At 43.0% G+C, this 27077-nt stretch overlaps 1 protein-coding gene across 1 annotated transcript; it reads left to right on the top strand.

Annotated features, from left to right (window-relative positions):
* Positions 1-2439: 2439 nt before the first annotated feature.
* On the top strand, positions 2440-24057 carry SNX3 (sorting nexin 3). The gene is made up of 4 exons (XM_035109284.2): positions 2440-2849; positions 21329-21424; positions 21731-21855; positions 23859-24057. Exons 1-4 carry the CDS (start codon positions 2688-2690, stop codon positions 23962-23964), a joined length of 489 nt encoding a protein of 162 aa, XP_034965175.1. The 5' UTR covers positions 2440-2687; the 3' UTR covers positions 23965-24057.
* The last annotated feature ends 3020 nt before the right edge of the window (positions 24058-27077 follow it).

Genomic DNA, 27077 nt, shown 5'->3' with positions numbered 1-27077 from the left:
AAACTGCGGCATTCCAGATGTTTTGGCCTACAACTCCCATGATCCCTAGCTAACAGGACCAGTGATCGGGGAAGATGGGAATTGTAGTCCAAAACATATGGAGGGCCAAAGTTTGGGGATGCCTGAACTCCCTCTATTTTATTCAAGTTGGCACACTTGGGGTGGCCAAGTGGACTTTCTCAGACACAGAGAGACCTGGAGAGCTGCATCTGGGCCTAGATCTGAGGTTCCTTATCCCTAGTATCAAGATTTTTTTTAATGGAGTATTATTGAAGCCATTGTTTCTGTATGAACCTATCTTGTTTTTCCTTACTTCTATTTAGCAATTTCAAGCATAATTTATGTATTCAAAGTGTATACTTGAGAACTCAGGGTTCAGGAAAGTGTCTTTTTAGTTTCCTAAGTAAGTATTGCATAATTGAGTGATGTGTTTCTGAATCAGTGTTTCTCAAAATTCTGAACATTTCAAGCAAATGTTCCTTTCTCAAAAGCTGCAATATGTGTTTAAACTCTTCGAGAGGCGTGTGACTGAGCTGTTTTCTCGTAAAGCCATGATTAAGGGCCATTTTGCATAACAAGTTTTAATACAGTACAATCAACATAACTTTTCCCAGTGATTTTGGCGGAATGAATTGATCTTACAAATATGCCATGGGTGATATCCAATGTTGCTCAAGCAAACATACCCTTCCTCTTTCCTTTCTGAGTCTCCTCATGCCCCCAGATCTCCTCTGGATGGTTCCCCAACCCTTAGGAGCTTTGGGAGGCATGGTGAGCTATAGGAGGAGGGGGAGTAGAGTTAAGGGGAATCTTGTCATACAAAAACAGAAGTCCATTCCACTGGCAGATGGGCACTGGATTTCATCCCGTGTTTATAACTCAAACTACTATCTCTTACTATATGTATAAAAAACCTCTACCCATAGGTGTGGTGATGTGCAGCATGGTTACATGCTGGCTGAACCATTCACAAGATGTGACAGATGAATGGCCTAATTTTCTGTAGGTTTACTCAAAAGTAGTCCCACTGAGTTCCAAGGAAGAGTGCACAGTACTCTAGCAGTCCCAGAGCTTATCCACACAACTGTATTGATGTGTTGGTTTTTTGTTCAGAGCCAGCCCATACATAGCTGCTCTTTCAGATATTTTTTTCTCATTGCTCTAGTACGGATGACAGACACTGTGTGGCTGCATATGGTTGACATTTACCTATGTATTAGCTTTGTAATACAGAATGAGATCTCATATTGGCAACCCTCATATCTTCTGGTATTAAACATTGTACTCATTTATTAATAATATTTATTGTTTAAATTAAAAACAGTTGTTGATAATCATTATGACTTATGGGTATTAATTCGGTAATGTAAGCAGCACCAGAGGTAAGGCTGAATGCTAAAAGATATGGGTGTCACCATTATGAGAGTTTATTCTTTGTTAATCATTTAACAGGAATGCTTTTAATGGAAAGCACTGGTCATGGGTATTTTGCTGCCTGAAGCCAAGGACAAATTAGCACCTTCCCAGTCCAAGAAGGCAACCAGACTTTTAATATCGTTAACAGGATCGCGCGCACACACTCTACTCCAAAACTGAGGGTACAGTAGGCTAGCCCAGGGGGTGCAGAATAGGCCGCATGATGACACACCCAACTCTCTACTCCTTTGCCTTGCCGCTAGCATCGGTCGCCTGAGGTCTCTGCCTTACTTTGCCTCATGACAGGGCTGACCCCCATCACAAAGCATGTGCTGTAAAACTGTCCTGCTCTTTTCAGAGAGATATCTAGCACCAAGCATGTGCTTCCTTATCTCTGTCGTGTCTGGAAGCGCGGGTGCTGGAAGGGGAATGCAGGCTTCCCGTCCTGCAGAGTGAAAGACATATAACCCCCCCCCTCCGCCCCCGGAATCAATGGGCGTGCCTCACTCTGCAGACAATCGCCGCTTTTACTCTCTGTAGCATTTTCAAACACAACCAGGCAGGCTCCTCTTAAAAGCACAGCTACACCGGTTGGTTGAAGAGAGCAATCTCACGCAAACCTTTCCGCTTCCCCTCGCCCCAGGAACGACGCTCAAATATGTACACATAGAGATACGGCTCGTTTATTGCCATTTTTCAAAGCGCGCTAGGGGAAATACGCCGAGGATTCCTATGATTCGGAGCCTGCGCCCCTTTATTTCCCCAGCTGTGTGGGGTATTTACCAGGATCTAGCCAGCTTTTTTAGCCACGCCCCTTTCGAATTCAGTAAGGCCCCCAACGAAAATTCTCCAAGCTCCGCTAATTGCGCTTTGCCTCTTCTACTACGGATCGCCGCAGCATTGCGGGAGTTGTAGTCCCCGCGGCCGCCGCTGCGCATCACATCGAAGCGGCCTCCCTCCGATAGGAAGACTACAAGCCCCGTGGTGCTTTGCGCGCATAGCAGGGCTCGCTCCCTCCGGGTGCGGTCGGCGGCTGGGCCGGAGCGTGTCGCGGGGGCGTCACGTCGGCTGGTCACCCGTGAATAAGAAGGCGAGAGGTGGGGTTGGGGTGGGGCTGCTGCGCCGTGACGCCCGAGCGACCTCCCCGCCCGCCTGCCTGCCTGCCCTCGTCGGCGCTGCCCCCTCCCCTCCCCCGGTGCTTCCTCCGTGGTCCTTTGCCTCCCAGGTCCTCTTGCTGAGAGCGAGCGGGCGGGCGCGCGCGGGTGGGGGAAATGGCTGAGACCATCGCGGACACCAGGCGCCTGATCACGAAGCCGCAGAACCTCAACGACGCCTACGGGCCGCCGAGCAATTTCCTCGAGATCGACGTCTCCAACCCTCAGACGGTGGGGGTGGGCAGAGGCCGCTTCACCACCTACGACGTGAGGGTCAAGGTGAGGGATCCCAACGAGGAGTGGACGGAGGGCGGGCGGATGGACGGGGAATTATGGGGGGCGGGCCCTGCTGGAGTCTCTGGCTTATCTGCTATGGGGGAGCGAAGGTGGAGGTGCCTTGCCTGTGCAACTTCCAAGCAGTAAGGCCTCTTCACTCTTTCAAATACGTGCCTTGCCTGGCTGGCGGGCTGGCTGTAGCTTAGAAGTGCCTGAGCCCAAACTGAAGGGCTTGTTTTTATCCCCCACCCTCACAACCTCTTTCTTTTCCATACCCCCCCCCCCCAATGTAAGGTCAGGGGCATTTCTTCACTGGAGAGCTCACTGATTCCCTGGCACACCTTCAGAGAAGATGCTGCAGTCCCATATACATAACCGACATGTCTTTAGCACTCTGATCTGGCAAGCTTAGCTGAGGTTGACAGCGACATCCTGTGCAGTTGAGGGTGGGGGAGGGGTGTGTGTGTGTGTGTGTGTGTGTGTAGGGAGAGATATTTTAAGCTGTCCATTTTTTCAGTATCTTCTAGTGTTCATTCCTATGCGAATGCCATTAGCACCATATTCATACAGAACGAAAAGTCTGATGCACAGACTGCGCATGCCAAGGTTCTTGAATGCACATATAGATCCCAATTTGGCTTCCTTCAGATACTTGCAATTGGAACTGTGTGTGTGTTTCAATGTTCCTTATCTCTGCAGTCCAGAAATGCAGTGTGCTTCACCTTGGTGCTGTTCCATACTGGCCCCATGTCTCTCATCGCACACCAGAGTTATGCTAAGTAGTCTGTGTAGCTAGCTTCCCATACTCATTGTTTGTGGGGTCTCCATGATATGGCTGTACATTGGTTATTCACAGTACTTTTATGAGTACCTACTTACGGTATATGTGAGAACAAAGAAAACTGCTGTAAGAAGGGCCTCCAGTGACCAGTGATACATGCTTAAAAAGCTTTAAATTGTGATGCTTCCCTACATAATGTCTAGTAACTGGTAGTAGTCACTGCCTCTGAACAATTTTGGTAATTATTTTGGTCCATTTTTCATATTATTGTATTTGTACTCTGCCTTTAACTCTAAAAGGAAGCCCACAGCAGCCTTATACATTAAGGAAATACATTGTTCTCTGACTCTCACCCTCATGTGATAATAACATTCTCTGCATTCCTCTAACTTAAAGGCTAACCAGGGAATTTATTCTCTGGTGGAATACCTCGAATTCATAGTGTTAACTGTGTCTACTCTACATGATAACAAAAAGATAATCTCAAGGCTGTGCAGTTGGCAGAGTTAAGATAGTGCCATCTCATTCTTCGGGGAAGGCTTTAAGGTCTTCTGTAACTGCCATAGTGGATCAGGGCCTGCCACTTGTCTCTTGTGGGTTTTAGACAACCTGGCAGGAGAGAATAAGGATTTCTTTGTTTTCTTTCCCTCTCCCGCTTTTCAGGTAATGGAAGAACTGTCATGCAAGGGTTGTGGAAGAAGTAATTTTATGTTACATCATCTTGGATGTAGAGTTCTTGAATTTATTAAGAATGACACTTTGTCTATAAAGGTGTATTCCACCGGCATTTGTTTATGAATTTGTTCTTCCCTTTATGATAAGCATTGTAAAAGTAGGTTTGATCTGAAACAAGTAATGAATTTCTTGTTGCTTCTAATTACTGTGGACCAGGTTGTGTATTTCTAGCACATCTGAGTGTGATAATGCAAACTAGAGCCATTGGCCAATATGTTTATGGATTGCTGAAAGTAAGTAAGGTCTAGGGTAATAGATGGCCTAATGTTATCTTAATTGGTTGTGTACATAAGTGGGACAGGAGAAAGAATGTATGTGCTTAGGTTGTGTAGGTTAGATAACTCAAAAAGAGGGAGCCCATAGCACATTGCTTCACATTCCAAAGGTCCTGAATTCAGTCCCTTCCATTGCCAGTTGAACAAATCTTGATGTAGTAGGGCTGGGAAGACCTCTTCCTAAGATCTTGGGAGAGCTGCTGCTGCTGCCAGTTAGTGTAGAGGGTAAGGTAAAGGTAAAGGGACCTCTTGACCATTAGGTCCAGTCGTGACCGACTCTGGGGTTGCGCGCTCATCTCACATTATTGGCCGAGGTAGCCGGCGTATAGCTCCAAGTCATGTGGCCAGCATGACAAAGCCGCTTCTGGCAAACCAGAGCAGCACATGGAAACGCCGTTTACCTTCCCGCTGTAGCGGTTCCTATTTATCTGCTTGCATTTTGACGTGCTTTCAAACTGCTAGGTTGGCAGGAGCTGGGACCAAGCAACGGGAGCTCACCCCGTCACAGGGCTTCGAACCGCCGACCTTCTGATCAGCAAGCCCTAGGCTCAGTGGTTTAACCACAGTGCCACCTGGGTCCCTAGTGCAGAGGGTACTAGATCACATAGACCAGTACAGTAATTAGGAATAAGGTAGCTTAATGAGTTGAGGAAGAACTTTTGCTTGAGGATGTGCCAGTGTGGCCAAGTTTTACAGAATACAGTCATGTTTTCCTTTTAATCCATTAGATTGCTTGGTTGTCTGTGCAGTCCTGCATGTCACTTGGAACTTGTATCCTGTTCCAGCTGAAAGGCTCCATGTTTTTAACTGATCCAGTTGATGAACTATGCTTGCTGATGCAGTGCAGGCTCTTAGATAGCAAGGTATAACCCATGCCTTCAGAAAATGCTTATGTATGAACTGTGAAGGAACTACCCTGTTTCCCCTTTTTTAATACGTAGTCAGAAAGTAAGCCATGGCAGGGTTTTTAAGCATTTGAGAAATATAAGACATACCCCCAAAATAAGCCATACTTCCGCTCCGCGGAAACCAACCCCCACAGGCACCTCCACTCACAGAGTCACTCCATGCAGCTGGCACTGCAGGAGCGCGATCAGCTCTGAAGTGGTGCTCCAAGAGCTCCGCTTAACAGCTGATCGCGCTCCCACCTTGCTGGCTGCATTCCCGCGCTCCGCCTTCTCGTCCATCGCCGCCCTGCCGCTTCTGTGCTTGTCGCCACCGCTGGGCTCATTGCTTCTTCCTTGCCTGGCCTGGCCAAGGAGCTTGGAGCGCCCTGCAGCGGCAGGCGGAGCGCCTGAGCCAGCGGCCTCTGCCTGGCCCGGCCTAGGATGCCTGCTGCCCCGCCACCCGGAACCAGTGGCTGCTGCAGCGCCGAGCACTCAAGAGAACCGAGCAGCGCCCTGAGCCAGCACCCTGAGCTGTAAAAACTGTACCGGTAATAAAAAAAAATAAGACATCCCACCGAAAGTAAGCCACCCTGTGTTTTTTTGAGGAAAAAAAGTTATAAGACGGTGTCTTAAAAAAGGGGAAAGACGGTAGTTGGTGGATATTGCCTACTTTGGGTACTAACTGCCATTCACACCAGTGAATTGTGCCTGGCAGTGCCTACCTCAGTGCACCTCTACAATATGCCCTTCTTGTACTACTCCATCACAAGACTTGTTGATGTTGTGTACCAGTTGTTAGAGCTGCCTTGAAAGCTGCAGAGTGCAGTATAATCATGAAGATTTTGAATGACCAAATTGCCAGATCAAAATATAAGACACTGCACCCCCTTCAGCAGATGGTGATAGCAAAAATAATTCATTGCTGTTTATTTATTAATTTATTTTCATTGCCACGCCATGACTACCGTCAAGCAAAATAATAGAAATACTTAACTGACTAATCATGTCGTTTCTGCCCCCCCCAACAAAAGTCCTGTCCCTCCAACCAAGTCCTGCCCCTCCTAACAAAAATCCTGGCTACGTCCATGATGACTGCTACTAAGACCCTGGCCTAATAGTGGTTCCTAAAACAGCAAAGTTGTGACTCGTGGGGACCATGAAATGCTTGGGGGACTACAGTTTGCCTTGCAAATGAATTGGTTTCACCTGGTCTTCGTTTCAGTGACTTCCTTGCATTTAGCCTGCTTAAGGACCAGACATCATTACCTTTGTATCTTGCCTTTTCTCTTCAAGGTTAAGAGCCTGTTGGGAAGAGGGTTATCCCATTTCATTTTAACAGTCCTGTAATGTCGGAGAAATGTGGTATCGCCCAAGGCAAACACACTATATTTCAGTGTTTCTCAACCATGCACTGGGATCAACCAGTAGGTCTTGAGCCATGTTCAGGTGGACCTTCAGTACCTCAGCCAGCCCATTGCCTCCTCACCTGCCTATCCTGTCTTCTAGTCAGGTCATTCCCTTATGGTTAGACCAGGGCCAACACCAGCAACTCCCTGCATGCTGAGCAAAGGTGGCCGAGAGACAGAAGTTTGGATGCGGGGGGGAGGGGGAGGGAGAAGGATCTCCTCCTTCTGAGGGGAAAGGGCCCAGAGGAAGTGTTGAAGGAAATTAGAAACTGGGATAAAAGATCAATGTTGTTGTTGTTGTTGTTGTTGTTGTTGTAATTATTACTATTAATAAACTTGGAAAAGAAATGAAGGTGCCTCTGCACTTAAACTGACTTAAGTTAATTGAACGAGCCAGAAGTGGCTTAGTCCTGCTGGCCACATGACCCAGAAGCTGTCTGCAGACAAACGCTGGCTCCCTCGGCCAGTAAAGCAAGATGAGCGCTGCAACCCCAGAGTCATCCGCGACTGGACCTAACAGTTGGGGTCCCTTTACCTTTACCCCACCACTTCACACACCACACTAAACTATCATTAAATGTTCTTAGATGCAGCTGCAAGGAGACTGGAAGTTTTCACTTCCGTTTTAGATTACTCCAGACTGGTTAATCTTAACTATAGTTTGCTGAAACAAGTCAGCTTCTTAATCCATGAGTTAAGGTGGTTTGCTCAAACGGACTATAGGTAAGAGCAGGCTTCCTCAAACTCGGCCCTCCAGATGTTTTTGGCCTACAACTCCCATGATCCCTAGCTAGCAGGACCAGTGGTCAGGGATGATGGGAATTGTAGTCTCAAAACATCTGGAGGACCGAGTTTGAGGAAGCCTGGGTAAGAGTAACCACAGTTTGATTCCAGATGATATGGCAAGATATGTTTCATCTAAACCAGAATGAAAGCTTCTGAACCTGTGATCAGGGGCTGGGGGAGGGGTGGGGGACATATATGTGAGGTTTGTCTAGGCTCATCTTGGCCTTCATCAGCATGAATGTTGTGGAGCACAACACCCATCATCCCTCAGTGCTGGCCATGCTGACCGGAGCTGATGGGAATTAGAGTTCAATAACATCTGGAGGGTACCATGTTGAAGAAAACTGCTGTAGCTATGGCTTAGCATCACATCTGAAGCTATGGCTTAGCATCACATCTTGATGTGCCTGCCTGCTAAATTTACTCTCCCCAGCTCCTGAGCCACCAAACTAATGGGAAATGAGTTTTTTTTATTGCTTTTATGCTGTTGGTGCTGTTACTATGGGAAAATCTTTAAGTGTCTCAGAATCCCAAGGCTAAAACTAATTTGTAGACCACACTTGATTTGAGAGCTTGGAAGGTATCAACAGCGTGAATTTGCACGTAACTTGAGTACATTGCTTTCACAAAAGACAAGGACAGATGCATTTCTAAGACTAAACTAAAAGTTACTATTGAGCCTTTCTAATGGAAGCTCCTTTTTTCTTGGCAAGCCTCAGATTAGATACTTAAAAGCTATTATATATTGCATTTACCACTTAACCTATATTAACTTTTAATATAAAGCACGTAGATTTAGTCTTTCATGTTCACAACTTTTTAAAAATAAATTGCTGTCTTAAACACTCCACCTAAGAAAAGCTTCATTGAATTGGCTTAATGCTTTAACTAAACACACATCTTATTTGTACCCTTTTTGGCTTTCCATTATTAACGAATCCAGGCGCTGAAGAAATTGAAGGTGAGGAAGGCATAAAAGTCCACTTTAACTGCACTTTAGGATTTCTTCTTATCTGAAATGGACAAGAACTGTAACTGCAGATAAGTAGTGGGTGGGGTGAGCTTTCAGTTAGAGCGATTCTTTGCACACATCTGTGGTGTTTTGTGGTACTGTGGCGAGTGCACGCTTTCTTATGGAGTTGCCTTCCTAAAATAGTGGATTCAAAACACTTCCTTTCATTGGGTCTAGACCGAAGCATTGTGAGACAAAGGATGAGATGGCACCTTCCTCCCATTCCATTGTGTGAAGGAGAAGATTTAGAGTGGGGCACCATTCCTGGCACAACGAGAAACTTTAATTGTCTCAGTCCTCTCTGAGACTAGAACTTTTCTGTTTCTTAAAGCCATTTAGGCTATCCCAATATATTCTTGTCTATTCAGAAGTGCACAGGATTGCAGTCTTCAATTCAAATTTGTGAAAAGGATCAAATCCTGAAAAGGATCTGATCTCCACCACTCAACATTTATTTGGTCTCTAGCATATATCCATGTTTCTCTACTGTTGTATTTCCAGTTCTACTTGGACTTGGAAGATTGCATTGTCAGATAAAAACGGTTCTACTACATGCTCCATTTGAGTGAGTCATATTTTGTTTACAGTGAAAACCGTAGAGGTCAGGTATTCCCCATTGACAGTGACAAGCATGAAATATGAAATGCCACTCTAAACAACAAAGTTGCTCTCAGATCATGAAGCATACAGTTAAAAACTAGAGTAGGAATTGAGTCACTAGTCTACTTTCACTTCTTCCATCAAGCAAAGGTACCCTAGATTGATGCAACAGAAATATCATTGTAATAGAATATTGCTTCAAGTAGTTTATACCACAAAGATTAAACAGCACTAAGAGTCAGATATTTTAACAGTGTAGCAGCAGGTGGTTCATTCTGTCATCACAAGCCTGGCTGGATTGATATAGATCAAGGATAGTTAAATTGCAAGAAAAAAGGCCAACATACATCATTGATTTAAATCAGAGTTTTCCACTTACTTAGATATTTCCTGTGTAAAAGTGCATGCATACTGGTTACTTTAATCTTAAACTTTGATTTTAAACTTCAGAGCCTTTATACATCCTTGAAGGCTGCACTGTTTTTCCTACTATTTAGAAAATGATGAATAATTGCTTTATTTCAAATACGGTAACTTATAATCCTGTCACACTGCATTAGAATTGCTTACATCATGAATATACAGTAGAAGAATTAAGCCAATTATCAAGCAAGTTTTAAGGTCACTTAGCTGCTTTGGTAGGTAAAGCTTGTGACTTGCCAGTCCACCAGTATCAATGTTATGTACTTGTACTTTGTACTTGACAAAGTTAGTTTTTTTCACAATTCATTCCCTTTAAAGAAAAGTAGTTGTACATAATAAGACCATAGAGTTTTAAAGAGTGTTTAAAGTTCAGGTTGGTTTTTAAATATTGTAGCTTAAACACTAACAATCAAATAAAATGGTTTTATTTTTTATTTTGTCAGCATCTGTTGTAGAAGTTGCATTCTGATCAAAAATTACAAAAGGAAAAAAGTATATGTTTGAATTGGGATTAGAAGAAATATACCTTGGTGCTGCTGATGAGTTAATGCCTTGGCATGTCATAGAACTACACAATCTTTCTTAGTGTTGCAAGGTGGGATAAAATGTTCATCTCTGAATCGAACAAAAGTGTCTGATTCCACTGATATTAGAAATGCTGTCCTAGAACCAGGTCTTTTCCACCCCACCACCCTCTGTATATATATAAGGGTCTGACACTTCCGTTTCCAGTGTATCTGAAGAAGTGTGCATGCACACGAAAGCTCATACCAAAATAAAAACTTAGTTGGTCTTTAAGGTGCTACTGAAGGAATTTTTTTATTTTGCTTCGACTCAGACCAACACGGCTACCTACCTGTAACTTTTCCATTCAGGTTACTCTTCCAGTTACTGTGTTCTTCCAAACTGGGTGATATGGGTAGCAGCGCATGTTTCTTTCTCTCAGTTTTCCTGAATCAAATGATCTCTTTAAGAACAGAGTATCAGGTTAATTAAATTGTCCTTGGAATGATGCTCTTGCAAATTCTGCTGATTTGAGGGTCCAAGCTGAACAGTTCTGTATCATCTATATTTCCTTCTGCATTTTCCTTCCTTCCTTTTCTGCTGTTCAGCAACTTTGAAGAGCCAAGCGAAAGTCCTTCTGGGGAGATGAGGGTGGCAACAATATTAAGCAACACTTACTTGAGCATGCGCTTGCTCTGTCTGAAGTATACTTAGTCATGGGATAGAAGTCTCTGAAGTATTATTTTTGTTTCAATTTGTATGCTGCTTTTTCCATTTTAACTAGGCCCAGTGTGGCTCACGACACAAATGCAATCAATACATCATGACACTCAAATATTAGATAATTTCAAAAAGTAATATATTGAATAATTCACTTTGGTGACAGAAAAATAATGTAAAGCTATACTTATGTAAATACTAAGGAAGGAATTTGATGTTTTGCTAAGATTATTGTTCTGTCGGGGCAAGTTGAGCTTGTCAGACAGAATGATCCCTCCTCTCCACACTGCTCTGGGGATTCGCTTAACCCCACAGCCAGTCGCGGGGTGGGGTGGGGAGTTTGCAGGGAGAGGAGAGGAGAGGAGAAAGCCCCATTGTGCAAGCAGAAGTCCTTGCGCAGCTGACATGACTCATTAGTTGAATCCCACCGTAAGTATTTTCAGTGTTTATACTAAAATTCTCTGGCCTTTTAAGAAGAGACCTCCTGAAAGCACTTTAGACCTGTTCTTAAACTGATTATACAATCAGCTGGTAAATTAACTGACGCAACTTCATAATGATTTTCTAGATACTGTATCAAGAAAAATTGTGACTTTCATGGTTGAGGCCTGACCATTTAGTGTTGCCAGGAAGTATTTCTAATCAGTTAATGTAAAAAGACCTTGGTTTTCTCTGAGATAAAGAAAGTAAGATTCCACATAGCTGCTAAATACACGGAACCTCTATGACTCTCCTATTTGGCAATGGGGAACCTCTGGTCCATGGGCCACACCCACCTGCCCCACACCTCCTGTTAGGTGGCTGAGCCGAAAGGGGGGTTGCAGGCACCACAGAAGTTATTCGGCAGCCCCTGCAAGGACCTTTGCAAGATGCTTTGAAGCCCTGACTATCAGCTGACAGTCACCAATTCCTACAGAATCAGTTGATGATTTTTGCTTGGGACCTCAATTCCAGAATCTGTTCTCTAACATGGGTCAATAATTCAATGTGAATAAAAGTTTGAAAACATGTGGATCTGTTCTAGACAAATGCTTAAATGACCATTGGCTATGAAGTCTCCTCAACCTGTATTAGAGGATAAAATAACTGGTGGCTTATTGGGTGGGCTGGCAGCTGCTCCTACTTGGGTAAGCCCACTTAGCTGATTAAAAATATTCCGTTGGAGATCAGTGGTCCAGAGTCCAGCAGCAGGATGCCACACATCACACTCCTTCCTTTTTTCAGAAGGATTGTGAGCTTTCTTGCAAGCAGGTCTGAATGTCTCCCCTGCTGTTAAAAACAGTACAGTACGAAGCAGATGTGTTATTAGAGTTGTTGTGATATGACGTGAGGTGAAGGAAATCTGCACTGAGAAGCAGTTCAGCCCATGTGTTGACAGCATTAAGTGGAACTGTCCCTGGAGGCTGGAGTCCTCTTCAGAATTGAGCAACTGTAGCTGATGCCATCTGCAGTGATGGATATAGCAAAACAGAAGTGCAAAGGGACCATCCCCTTCTTGATGACTCAGGTGTTTGGCATGCATGTGCTTGTTGCGAGTTCCGGAAGCTTCTTTTTCCTGTCATTAGTATAGCTTGAGTGGTCTTACGCTTCTGGGGATTTTCTCTCTTCCTCCTCCTCCCTCCCCCAGAATACCGTAGGTGGCTATTGATGCAAATTGCAGGGCTTATATTGGGAAGGGGATTTCTTAGGAGTAGCTTTGCAGCTTTTAAGTGCTTCTACATCAGGGGTGGGGGAATCTGTGGCCCTCCAGGTGTTGGTTGAGCTACGGTGCCTGGAGCTGAGGGGTGACGTTTCAACATCTGCAGGGCCACTAAAGCTTTTGAGAATTTCTCCATATGCAGGTATCATTACATGTGTCTAGCAGGTCACAGGCAGTTTTGCAGACAAAAAAGTTTGCGTCTGTTCTGACACTGAAGTCAATACAGAAGAGGTGTTAAGATTCTCTTCTTATGGGTTTTTATTGGATAGGTGTCAATTACTGACACTCAAGGTTGTGTTCAAGATTCTCTTGCAACTTTCATGCAGCTTTCCCCAGGAGAGATGTAGGGGGAGGAATGTAATAATTTTTGTTTTCTGACTGCTTAGCCATGTTTGATGCCATTGGGCCTGGCAGCCCCCCGATCCAACTGGGGTTCTGAGTAGGGAACATTGCTTTGCAGTGGTTCTGCTCATACTTCACCTGCAGATCCATGGGAGCCTTCGTGCAACATTCTGTAAAAGTTCCATTCAGTCTCTCATTCCTTAACTTTCACATTACCCTTCTGGTGAAGGATTTCTGAAATATATATTTTGAGTGGATTATCATTGGTATCTTAATGATGCCCAGCTGTTACTCATTTCCATCGTAATCAAGTATGATGGTAGTCCTTGAATGACTGACCACCTGAGGCCTATGATGGGTTGGATGGAGGGGAAATAAGCAAAAACAATCCATGTATGAAGGAGTTTCTTTTGATGGACAAAAGTGGTTGAACTGTCTGTTTGAGAAGAGATTTCACTCCTAAACTGTTGACCTGCATTTTAAAGGGGATGCAGTTTGTGCCTCCTGGATTCTCAAAGGCTATTGCTTGAGAATTTTATTTGCTGCTTCTGTTGTGCCAGCTGCCATGGTGACCTTTTTACTAGAGCAGTAATTTCCAAACTTCCCCCCAAGGACCACTTGAAAAATTGCAGAGGGTCCTGGAGGACCGCTTAATGCTTTTTTGGCCTTTTGTAGCAATTGTAATGTACTGTGCTAGATGCTGCATGGTTTTTCATTGTATTTTTACGGATGTACCACAGACAACTTGAATGAAACTCGCAGACCACAGTATGGGAACCTCTGGATGCAGTAACGAAATTTCAATTGATATAGAATGAAGTAGCCTAGTAGGTTGTTGGTTTCCAGGAGTATACCAAATTTTAATATTTGCAAGAAGTCACCTAGCTATCTGTTAGACCAGATAGCTTCTCAAAAGCTTTAAAGAACCTACGTTAGATACACCTTCAGATATCTTCATCTGATTGCTGACTTGCAGTAAGGAATCTCTTTGCAGATGCAACCGACATAAGAGGCTGGCTTGCCCTTGACAGTTGGCAGAACATTCTGTTGGTGCCCCACATTTCATGGAGTTGATCTATCCCTAGTTATCAACTAGGATTTGAGAGTCAGGCCACTTACACTGTGAGTGCTTAAGAATTTTAGCTTCCTAAATGTGCTGCTGCTGTTTGATTTCTGGTATTGTTCAAGCTGCAGATTTCTCTCATACCCTGAATTTTGAAATACGGTACAGTATTAGGTGCCATTTACCGATGTGTATCTGCTCTTTGCTTTATGGTGACATTGTGCTGATGGTTGCCATTGTTGGATTTTTAATTACTTTAATGTACTCCACTCTGGAATTACTTAAGATGAAGGACAGGTAAGAAATAATTCAAATTCAGAAACATGGGAGAGGGTAGGCACAGGGAAGAGAGAAATCTCTTTTCTGTAAATAGTTGCAAAGGCATAAATTCAACCTTCCTGAACTTGATGAAACCTTTGTAGCTCTGCTTACACTTGTTTCTTGTAATTTTGCACCATTCTGAACAATCATGACCTTGACCAAAGTGATACTGAATGTCACATTAGGCCCTTGGTTATAGCAGGCTTTCAGCCTGCAAGGCTACTTTACTCTCTCCAAAAATACACTGTAGTCCTTGTTAACAATATGTGCAGCCCTCTGGGATTCTGATATGTACAGTGTTCTGAACTGTGGTTAATGTCAAGAATTTAAAATCCCCCTGTGTGAGCCTTATTTCTTTTTTCATGACTAAGGCTTATCACTGTGGCAGATGGCCAAATAACTGCCCAATCCGACATATTGGCTTGATAGGCAACATGAAAACCCTCAAAAGGCTGCCTCCACATAAATAAAACATGTACAAATTAGTTGAATAGCTGACAGAATTGGTACCCTGTGGTAAAAGTTTATGGGAACTCTGCAAGTTGCCCTGTAGTAGGAATGTTATACAGGATTTGCCTTGAAGTACTACCGTGGGCAGTTTGAGCTTCCTTTTTGTAATGCCTCTAGAGCAGGCATCCCCAAACTGCGGCCCTCCAGATGTTTTGGCCTACAACTCCCATGATTCCTAGCTAAGAGGACCAGTGGTCAGGGATGATGGGAATTGTAGTCCAAAACATCTGGAGGGCCGAAGTCTGGGGATGCCTGCTCTAGAGGTTAAGACCTGGCAGCACTAATTCTGAGAATTCTACCAATTCTCTTACAAACGTCTCTTCTATCCCTGTAATTATGGGTTTGGCAACACACATTTGGCAAAGGGATTCAAGGTTATTTTTTCTCATAAGTATCACACATTTGTGCTGAATACCGTTTTGCTTCTAATAATTCAGAATGGCATCTTGTACCAAAGCCCAATCTATGAGCCCTTGATCTTTCTAGTGCTGTGTTTGTATAGGCTACAATCAGTTGGCACTTATTCTAGTTATCTTTTAGAAAGAGGGCCTTTTTTAGAACCTCCCTTCTGTTTCATATCTCAAAACCTATTAAAGGACTTCTTGTTGTTGTATACCTTTTTGACTTTCCCACTTGCATGCATCTTATCACAAGTAATCCAAGATGGAAAAAAACTCAGGTTTGGGAGGAACTGATTAATATACCTTCCATTTTTAAAATGGAACTACCATTGATGGTGTGTTAAGGGTTGTTGACTCATGAAGAGAGTAGCATAAGAGAACTCTCGACTCATCTGGATAATTTCACTCCGTCCTCCAGTGAGCTCGCCATGCACTTAAAAAGAAGGTCAGTTTTGAATCTGGTTTTCTATATTGTAACATCTTTGCATAGTATTTGAAAAAGGAATCTTGCCACTTAAACATGTTGGGAAGTGATGATGCTGGTCAGTGGTGGTGGTATTTTCCCAACATGCATAACTGATACAAATAAAGGTGTGTAAATGAAGATCAGGATGGGGGGCGGACTGGCTTTTCCAGATGGAAATTCTCCTTTGGGGGGGGGGAGTATGTGATGGCCCACACATAAGCACATTTATTTGTTTATTTGTTGAAAGATATCGCCCCACCTGTTAGTCAAGATGGATGAGTGGCTTACAAGCTTTGGCTTCCTCTTAAATTTAAACCTTTTTAACAACAATCGCATATCTTTTAGCAGACTTAAGAAAGGTTCACTAGGTATCCAAATAATGTTAACCAGAGAGAATCTGCCAGTAGGAGGCAGTAGAAGAGCATTGTAACTTCTCCTAAACTCCTTCATAATGTGTAGGTGGCACATGCAAGAGAGTCTCAGATATGCTGGTTTTACACCATGCACTTCTGCCTGATAGCTACCGTAATTATAGAAAGTTTCTTGGAGCATCTGGTTGCTTTTAGAAGCACCCACACCTCCCTGTTGGCAACTGAGTTGTAGGAAGGCTAGCTTCTATGAAGGTGGCATCAAATTGATGGCTTTGCCCAGAGACTCAGGGAGTCTTTACTTGCAGGTTTGTTATAGATTTAATTAGAAATGGCTGGCCAGAATGAGAACATTTCCCTTTCAAAAATTTATTGTAGAAAAACAGTAGGATTATTCAATTTCTTTTCTTTGGTGTGCAACCAAAATGCTGTAACATCCCTATAAGTCCCCACACTGTGGTGGTTCTTTCACTGTGCTTCCGTAACCAATAGTCTTTAATTGATGGTATACTCATTTGCTCGCATAGTGATATTTTAGGCCTCTTGGCAAAAACATTTGACTTATCAATGTTTGTACGTGCAATGGTGTCTCAAAGTAGGCCCTCTGCAATGAGCGCCTCAAGAACAAACCTTGTCCACAGAACTTACCTATCACTCTGCCCATGCCATGCCTTTCCTTAAATTTAGTTATTACACTTAATAGAGCACCTTTCTACCAAAGTGTTTGAGGCAGTACGTACCTTTTTTAAAAAAAAAATGACTAGGAATCTTATGATGTGAAAAGAATGAGGAGGGAAAGCTTCCCTCTTCTAGCTCTGCTGGAGTCAACTCCCCAAGACCAGCCACCTCTTTACACAACTTGTTGCATGGTGTTGCTCCATATACCTAGAACTCTCTACATGATATCACCTTTTAGTCAAAAGTGCATCTTCCGTGAGACCTTTGGGCACACACCTTAGTATTAATCCCCTGCTGAAACAAGTCCTAAATGTGTGTCCCAGCATGCCTTGTGGTGCATGTTGTATTGGAGTGTCCACAGTGTGTGTGTGTGTGTGTGTGTGTGTGTGTGTGTTGGGCCTTTCTGCGTACTTTGCTCTCTGCTTGATTGGTTCTGTGTGGCATTGCTGGTCTGTAAGCTTAATTCAGGTTCTTAAACTGTACTTTCTTTTCTTTCTCTTATACCACAAAAATACACTTTGAGTTATTGGGGGGGGGGGTGTTTCTGACTCGTTCTCCTGCATCTGCAACAGGACTTTGCGTGTGCTGTAATAGCAGCCTTATTGCTGCTGTGCCATAAACATCAGTCTACCTAGTTACTGGCACTTGCACACATTCGTCCCTTGTTTCTTCTGCCTTTCCCTTTGAATTTTTAGGTTAAGGTGCTTGCTTTGCAAGGCATGCCTCTTATACCTTCTAGTCTATTTTTCAGTGTGCAAATGCAAATCTCCTGCAAAAATTGTTGGTAAAATTGTGAGGGAGGTTGGTGTTTAATCTCAGTGTTTCAGAAAGCAGCTGATGAGGTGGTTAGAAATGAATTTGCCACTGATGTGAACCAGATACTTTCTGGTTAACCCACGGGTACAATGCTGCGTTGACTCTTAAGTGCCAGTATGTCAAGTGAGCCATTGTCACAGCGGTTAGTTCTGGGCTAGAGCTAGAGACACCCAGGATCTAATTCCTACTCAGCCATGGAGCTGGTTATGAAGGTAAAGCAGAGGATCACAGGGAACCTATGGTTCTTTAAAGGTAAAGGGACCCCGACCATTAGGTCCAGTCATGACCGACTCTGGGGTTGCGGCGCTCATCTCGCGTTATTGGCCAAGGGAGCCGGCATACAGCTTCCAGGTCATGTGGCCATGACCTCTTCTGGCGAACCAGAGCAGCACACGGAAACGCCATTTACCTTCCCGCTGGAGTGGTACCTATTTATCTACTTGCACTTTGACGTGCTTTTGAACTGCTAGGTTGGCAGGAGCTGGGACCGAGCAACAGGAGCTCACCCCGTCACAGGGATTCGAACCGCCGACCTTCTGATCGGCAAGCCCTAGGCTCTATGGTTTAACCCACAGCGCCACCCATGTCCCACAGCTCTTTAGGAGATTGATTTCCAATTCCCACCAGCCCCAGCAAGCATCACCAGTGGCAAAGGAGGATGGAAATTGTGGTTAAACAGCACCTGAAAGGCCACAGGTTCCCCATCCCTTAATGTTAAATCTTCTTGAGCTCTCTGGAAGAAGGGTGGGATATAAACTTTGTAACTAAATGTCAATATAAATAGGTGTTTGTTTTATTAGAAAAAAACCTGAGTTGCAACAAAATAGGTTTGGGAGGTCAGCGCCCTAAACTGCACCATTGATCCTACGTACATTATAGTGCTGTAAAAGCGTACAATTTGTTTGGTTCAAACTGGGACCTTTGTGTTCCCTTTCATTACTTGGGATGGATCCAAGTGCAATCCAGCCTCGCTGACACTTATAAAGTAACACCTTCTCTGTCCTTGTGGCTTTGATGTAGTTTTAGCAGTTGGTCTGCTGGAAGGAATTGCTGCTATCACAGAGCAACTGATCAACTTCAAGGTTGGAACAGTGCAGCCCTTATCACTCATGCATATCTCATTGGAATAGATCAGTAGTCTTCAGACCTGGGACCCGCCTTTAACCCAAACATGTATTTGGGAAGCCATTTCTTAATTCTCACCACCGCCACCATATTTGTATGAAGTTAGCACTGCCATTGCAACTATATAAAAGGTCCCAACCCACCAGTTGAATACCAGTGATGTAGAATATCTCATTTGCCACCCCGCAGATACCCTGCAAGAATCATGAATAGCTTTTTTAGCTGCTCGCTTCTATATTTCAAGGCATTTCTCCCTTTCACATATTCAAAACTCGGTTTTAAAGTAACTGCAAAAAACAAAACAAAAAAACCACAGTGATTAGGTTGAATCCAGGGATAAATTCACTGCTGCAGACTACTAGAAGCATGTAACTGAAGCGTTAACCAGTGTGGCAGAAAGTCTCACGCTCCTTTGCAGTTCTCTAAGCAGCTGTCTTGAGGTAGCTTATATCTTAACAGGAAACGACTTGGCAAGAGTGAAACAGCTAAACGTGTTGGGAGTCTAAATCATGATTGTGTCAGAAGTTCAAAAGAGGAAAAATGGAGGGGTACCTATATTGGGTCAGCTCAATTTACCTAACAGTGTACGTCTAAGCCTTATATATTGCTTGGAGATTAACTTTTATAGGCTCCTGTACCAAGAAATAAGAATTTCCGAGGCACTCCTTTCACTGCTTTATCTTAACTTACTGAATAAAAGAGCAGTTAACAAGAAGGATTAAGTAACTTGAGCAAATGGAATGTTAAAGGTGAAAATCTCACCTGCAGAAAACACTAAAACTCTACAGGCCTTACACACTTACAATGACTTAATTTGGAACTCTGCTAAGAAGCCAAAAGGTGAAATCAGAGAGCAATAATCCACTGTTTTTATTCTGGGAATCTTTACTCCTGAGCTTTGGGGAAACTGTATAGTGGTGTTCCCTGCCTGGGACAAAAATGCCTTTACAAAAGCCAGCAGCTTTCAATGCAAGCATGACTTTTTAGCATAAAGGAACTTGTTAAGAGAAAAAATATACCTTAAGACATTAATACAATGAACAGTGTTGTGCTTACCTGGGAAAATGCAAATGCCTTCCTAATTCCGCTTGGGTTGGGTTTCACACCATGTACATACGGATGTTGCTGTACATGATGGAGCACAGTGGGAGGATTTTCAGCATCACACTAAGGTGATCGTTTAGTCAGGGCAAGCATTTTGGATTGCTGTGCAGAGCGATCTCCCCCCCCACTCTTCCAAGGGTTCTCCTGAGCCAGTTTTGGGGTGGGGATGGGGGGAAGAGAAGGTTTAATACCAAGAGCTCATGGGTTGTATTCAACATAGTGCTAAGGCAAGCGTTCTCCTTGCATAATGGGATGTTCTCTCCTTTCCTCTTCCCCGTGCATCCTCCCAAATCTGTTCTGGGTTCCCCCACCCCACCCCAAATGGTGGGGGGTGGGATGGGGAAGTCCTGTTGCACTAGTGGTCATCCTTGCAAACGTGCAACTATGCCATGTCCCATACAACAGGGACTCTTAATGAATTTCAGTGGTTGCTAATCTACCACTGAACCAGATTGAAGGTATTTGTTCTGACACATGGTTGCATTGTGAGATGTTTGGACTAGTTCTGTTTCGATTTCTTTTTAATTTTTAGGGTACAACTTTTGTTAAATAATGCCCAAATGGCTTGGGGCCCAGTTTACTTCAGGAACACCTCTCTCCCAACATCTAGCCCATGAAATGAGATCTGCTGGGGGCGGAGAGCCCAGCCTAAAGGGAAAATGAGGGATCAATTGTCCATCTGAGGGTTTTCTCCCTGGCTGCAGGTTAGGCTGGTGCCAACATTGTACACGTTTTGGTGCTGCCTGAAGACCTGTTTTCTCATGCTGGCTTTTTAAAACAGTAACACATGCCTGTGTAGTGAGAAGATTTTGCTATTGTGTTATGTATGCATTTGTTGTAACTTGTCCTAGGGCTTTCCAACCAAGTACAGGATGTAAGTTTTAAATAATAAAGTGTAGGAAAAGGCATATTGACCATGTGTACATCAAAGAGGACATAAGTCTAGAATCCAACAAGCTATAAATTCTGGATTCAGGCCCAGTTTGGAGCAAACTTCCTTAGTCATGCTGGATGACCTAACCAAGAAGACAGAGGGAATGATGGGTGCTTCAAGAGTGAAGTCTACAAGCTCCCTGAAATGAAATGAAACTTTGTGCAGAAAAGTGTTCAGAATATGTTCTAGAGTGAGGCTGTGATTAGTTGTTAGTATGAACTTTTTTATGATTAGGATAGGCAGTGTTGCAATGCCACCATCAGCCTAGAGATAAGTACTTATCATCCAGAAGGGGTAGGACAGATGCTTCCCTTTTGTGGACAACAATTAGAGCTAAAATAGTAAAATCTCTATACTTAGCCCTCACAGTGATGTTAAGTTTGGCACTTGGGCTTGTAGCGTATGAGCAATACATCCTGAATGCAGTGTTAGGAAGGAAGACAGTCTCAACATAATCAAGTCTGCGTACTCTATTGTTGATGAACAGTGATGGGACATTTCCCCCCCCCCCTTTCCTTTTCTTTAGACAAACCTTCCTATTTTCAAATTGAAGGAGTCTTGTGTCAGGCGAAGATACAGTGACTTTGAATGGCTTCGAAGTGAACTAGAAAGAGAGAGTAAGGTAAGGCAAAACATTTTCTTGGATACAAACGTGTTGTGGCACTGAAAAAAGTTGCCCTGGGCTGTTACGTAATGTGGTGTCAGTGGTGGTGGTGGTAAGGATTGCCAACTCAATTCTGGAATTTACTGTGACCCGAGCACAGGCCATTCTAAATCCTTGCAGCTGTGTTTAAGCTTGGCACTTCTGTGCATCCCATACTAAATCAGTCATCCATCTCGAGTGCCATGTCTAAGGGAAGGGTGCAGCCCAAAATAAGCAGTCTGTTTTTTCAGTGTGTTAGTAATTTAGATCACAACTGTCTTTCAGGTTGTAGTGCCTCCCTTGCCTGGAAAAGCTTTTTTCCGCCAATTGCCTTTTAGAGGAGACGATGGGATATTTGATGACTCTTTTATAGAGGAAAGGAAGCAAGGGCTTGAACAATTCATAAACAAGTAAGTGCACTATTCTATTTCTTGAGTTGTGTAGAAATGTCAGTTGTGTAAAGGCAACCACATTACACATGCTTACATCTGTCATTGGCTCCGGTGGGTTTAGCAGTGCAGTTGCTCTCATACCATGCAAAGCTCAGTTCACCTTTTTAAATGCTCCTGAACTACTTTCAGGGTTGAACTAGCATATAAGCGCTATCAGCATCCAAGCTGAACAGTGTACAAATGCTTTAACATTTGCTGCAATGATTGAAGTATTTGTCGTGACCTGGGTTTTGTTTCAGTTTTGCTTAATTTATGCAAATTGCTAAAATTACAGCATGTAAAGATAGAATCATACAAATAAGGCTGGGGGGAGGTGGGGAGGGGCTGCGATTCATCAGCTGGAACAGTTAGGTTACAATCTGACTACGCAGCCTGAGAAGCTGATGCTCGTAATGTGGCAAAATGGTTTTTACACATAGCTTTGGCTAGGGTGGCCATCTCTTCAGATTTGCTTACAGTTAAGCCTTGGCTTCCATATTAGGTCAGAGGGGACAGTGGCTGGAGTTGCATGGTAGTTTTGCCTCCTTGGCAGTTGCCTATAGGCTTTCCAATCCTGAAATTGGAGGGGGATATAACAGGTAGTTGGTAATGCATTTTTCACGTGCTTCTCCATCCTGCTTTCTGAAACTTGCTTATTTTAAGGCATCTGGATATGAAGTGTAAATTATTTTATTTTGCTGGAAGAAGGCTGGGCCTACTACTGCCCAGTTCTCATTTGATTTATTAGAGGGAGGATGACCAGGATTGGTTCCATAGTTCCCCATTCCATTTTGATTCTTGGAATAATACTGGTCATCCTCCCTCTAATAAATCAAAGGAGAAGATGAACGTTATCAAGTCAAAAACACAGTTCTGGAAGTCCAGCTCATTTGGTAATACTGTAACTTATTTGGACATGATGGTCACCATTAATTGTGCATGGACTTTATTTGCATATAAAATAGGAATATGACAATGCTTCTCATGGTCATTTTAGTATTTGTCCTAATAGCTTCATAATTGCAGTTCAGTGGCATGAAATTTGTCCTTATGACATCGGATTAGACAGTGGCTGCAGTCACACGGCTGTTGATTCTGTTTTCCTCATGTTTCCGTAACTCTTAATTTCCACATTATATTTGAGCTTTCATAGAATGTCAAAGCCACTTCCAGAAATACAGTGAAATATAGTTGAAGTCGTCATGTTATTTGCAAACAGATTGCTTCCGGGGGGAAAATCTTGTTTGCAAATGACACAGGAATTGGCACTAAACTTGACATACCTTTTTGGATGTGGCTTTTATCTTGTGGAAAGCTCCAATATAACGTGGAAATTAACAGGAGAACGTTGGACAAATGGAATAAACTGCTGTGGGAATGTGGCCTGTCTCTAGCGAAGGGAATTTGGGTAGCAGGACTTGGGAAGGGGTGTCTGACTTGACAGCGCAGAGTCTGAAAGCAATTAACAGTGCTAGGCAAGATGGGCCAGTAATCTTTTCATAGCTGGCTTATATCATCCATGAGCTCTCAACATCTCAGATGGCATCCAGTGGCTGCAGGAGGGGAGTGGCAGCTTTTGTAAGCAATCTTTCCCTCTCCAAAGTCAGGTGGACCTACTGAATACTGTAGGCTGAGTGGGAGGTGGAGAAGATGTGAAAGAGAAAGATTAGTTACACAATTGAATACAGTCCCAGATTTTTGGATACCTTCTAAGGCTGTCTTTAACTTGGCAGCTGTTTCTTGGGAAAGTAGGTTTGCTGCTGAGTCTTTGCATATAGGATGTGCTCAAAATTCCAAATGGCTAATACGTCTAGCCGTTGGTGGAGTTGTTTAAATGCCACTTAAGATAGGGAAGAGTTTGGTTTTTGTTGTTGTGGGGTATTTAAAAACAAGTCTAAATAGGAAATCTTCCTGAAAGTTCAGGGTGGGAGAGTGATTTTTAAAACTGGAAGTCTTAACTTTTTTTTATTCTCAAATTCTAGAGTTGCAGGCCACCCCTTGGCGCAGAATGAACGCTGTCTTCATATGTTCTTGCAGGATGAAGTAATAGACAAAACCTACACGCCCTCCAAAATAAGACATGCTTGAATGCTGCACAACACTTTAACTGGCATAAATGTTAGTGGTGACATACTTCGTCTAAGATATGTAGTTTAAGGTTTTTAGCATGCTGCAAACAAACTGGCACCAGAAGCCTTCAATATACTAACAGCACTGCGTGTTCTTTGCATTGATCTTTATGGCATTAAAGAACTCTAGGTAAACCTGCTGTCAGACTGTTGATTAAATGGCTTTTTAAGATCTCGGTATTTTGAAACTCTTCCCTTCTTCCTTTTGCAATGACCCTTGTGGTGGTTACTGACTCAGCCTTACTCGAACTTGCACTGTTGATGGTGTCACACGTTCACTTTTCTTTGATTTTTAAACACTAGAATATTTCTGTACAACAGCTAGTATTCAACCTGCAATTTGGTGACTAACATGGTGCATTGTATTCAATAACCCCTTGTATAAAACAAGCACTTCTGTAGTTGTATCTTTAAGCTTGCGAGGGGCGGGGTGGGGGGGCAGCCTTTGTACTGAGAAGCAATGAGGGAGCATTTCTTTATATTGTGTAAAAAGAAAACAGATTTGTATACTAAGAACATTTGTCTAAAAGTTGTTTTGAAATAAAAAGTAAAAATGCACTTAGCATCTCCTTCCTGCTATGATGGGAAAAAATAGTCCTTCTCTCTATACCTTGGGCTGGTTTATCTCCCTGGATAAATGTCCCACTGCAGTGTTTTTTTATGCTGGCTGTACCTTCCACTTAAGTAAATGGTTCTGAAATTACTTGACTTCATTTAGCTTGAAATACTAAAACTCCCATTGTAAGTTACAGTCCCATGTGTTATTGCTTCGGGGCAAGTCTTACATAAATCTTTGGGACTCCCTAGTTAACAGGGATAGGATTGTTGGTTTCCTCCATATGGCCATGCAGTTACAGCTTCTGGAGTACCGAATCACTGAATCAAAATTATAGTACTTCTTCCTCTTATTCTGGGTAACAATATTCAGTCTGAGCTAGAATTATCATGCTATAGCTCTGAAGTCTATGTGAGTTTTCTGCACCTGAACAATTAATTGCATCCATTAGTATGTCAATGATTTCCTTGAACTTAACATAGCTATCCCTTTGCAACACCCCCATGTCCTGGGATCTAACCGCATAAGGATCCAATCTGTAGGTTCAGTCAATGTGGTGAACCAAAATTTAATAGCTCTCAGATGTGTCTGTTTTAACAGCTGTCAAGTGTGCCATGGAGGAAGGCAACCCATGTAGGGTTGGAATCAGAAAAGTAACCCTTCACTTTTTTTTTTTAAAAAAAAGCATTAATACCTGGCCATTCCTTTAATTCTGATGAAAAAGCAGCAGCAGAGCTTCACTCCAGAACATGTGCCATTCCAGATGGGGACCAGCACTGGTTTACTGCTAAAACTTTCCCCATTCCTTGAGGGCATTTGCCCCCAAATGTTCTGTTTGCCATAGACAATAGGACAGCTCAAGAGGAGCATAAAGTCAATGCAGGGCCCCACAAGGGGGTTATCTCTAAAGTTGTCAGAAAAAAAAAGCATGACTACCATGAATCGCTTTGCCTTCCAGGTTCATTACTGTGTACACTATGTATATAATACTGACTCTTGCATGCCAGTTTACTTCAGCAGTATGTGCTAAGATGGTTTTTCTAGATACAGTAGTTTTAAATCTTCTCTTGTACATACTCCTCTGCAGGTCTAGCTGAGGCCCAACTAACTTTCATCACAGTTACGTATTTACTGTTTTCTATGCGAGATGCTCAAGTAATGCTTATTGGTGGGCAAGCTATATAAATTACCCTTAGTGGAGCAGAATAAGAACTTCTGAAGGAACTATTCCAGTGGTGTTAGAATGGTGCTGTAGGCAGCTTTTTGAAATATACTTGAGAAACTTTGACAGTAGCTGCTTGTTCACATTCTAAGGCGATATTTGTGTTCAGGCATACTTAGCATGGAGGGGCAACATTAAGCACAGAGGTGCTGCTATAAGTCTCCTGTACTATCTACAACCTTGTGTGATAAGGTCCTAAATTGTACTGGGAGCCTACCCTTCTGTAGCAGGCTGTGCACAGTTGCCATGAGCATGTGGGATGGAGCTGTGTGACTGGGGGGGGGGGTAGGACCCTTCATGCAAGCAATTGCTGAACTGTAACTAGGTAACCTTTGGCCCTCTAGATGTTGCTGAACTGCAACTCCCATAATCCCTGGCAGTTGCTAACTGGGACTGATGGGATCTGTGGTTCACCAACATCAGGGAGCCAAAGTACTCCACACCTGTTCACTTTTAAATAAAACATAGCAGTATACTCAGCCCATTATTATTTTTTACCTGTTTCTTGGAAATTGCACCATCAGTGGGGAGTAGTGTTTAATCAAAGGCCATACCATTTTAAACTTAATATATTTTTTATTCTTTGTAAATACAATGAGTACAATCTTAACTTCACAAATCAGTTAATCCATTTTTGTACAAGAGAAGTTTTACTCATTCTATGATACTTCAAGTGCTGGTTCTCCTTTCTCAGTGCTAGTTCCTAAAACAAATAAAAACTTGAAAAGTACAGCAGTTATCTTTTAATTCCCCCCTACATTTCCATAAGTGTATTCTCATCAAATTAAGCAGCTCATAATATGTGTGTTTTGTGAGGAGTGGTGAGAGAGAGAGGCTTTTATTAGAACCTGGACTTTTCTAAAAAGCCACTAGAGTATTAGGTTTGTATTGAACAACCATCCTTTTCTTCCATTGTAAGACGGTTCAAAACTTTTTATTATAAGTCAGGTACCTTTTTTGCACATCTCATTGACAAAGAGTTTGACCACCGTTGCCTTTGGTTTCAGCACTATGCCAGTGGGACAGCTATCAGTTTGCTGTATCAATCCTCTCCTTTTTCTTTTATTTGGTTTTGCTGTTTAGTCTTCGCTTAACATGCATTTTTTTAAAAAGAAAAGAAAAAACTTTTTATTTAAAGCTCTTATGTCTGAGATGGTAATCTGAACTGAAATGTTGGCCAGACTTAGACGTAAAGTCCACCCCTTCGTGTGTTTTTTAAACAAGGAGGCATAGCCTATTGAATTCAAAAGGTATTTGCCGGTGTATTTCTTAAAAATCCATGATGAAGGCCACT

This window comes from Zootoca vivipara, chromosome 3, assembly GCF_963506605.1.
Source record: "Zootoca vivipara chromosome 3, rZooViv1.1, whole genome shotgun sequence".
Classification (NCBI taxonomy): domain Eukaryota; kingdom Metazoa; phylum Chordata; class Lepidosauria; order Squamata; family Lacertidae; genus Zootoca; species Zootoca vivipara.
The sequence above is the reverse complement of the archived record's forward strand: the minus strand, read 5'-3'. Positions and strand labels throughout refer to the sequence as shown.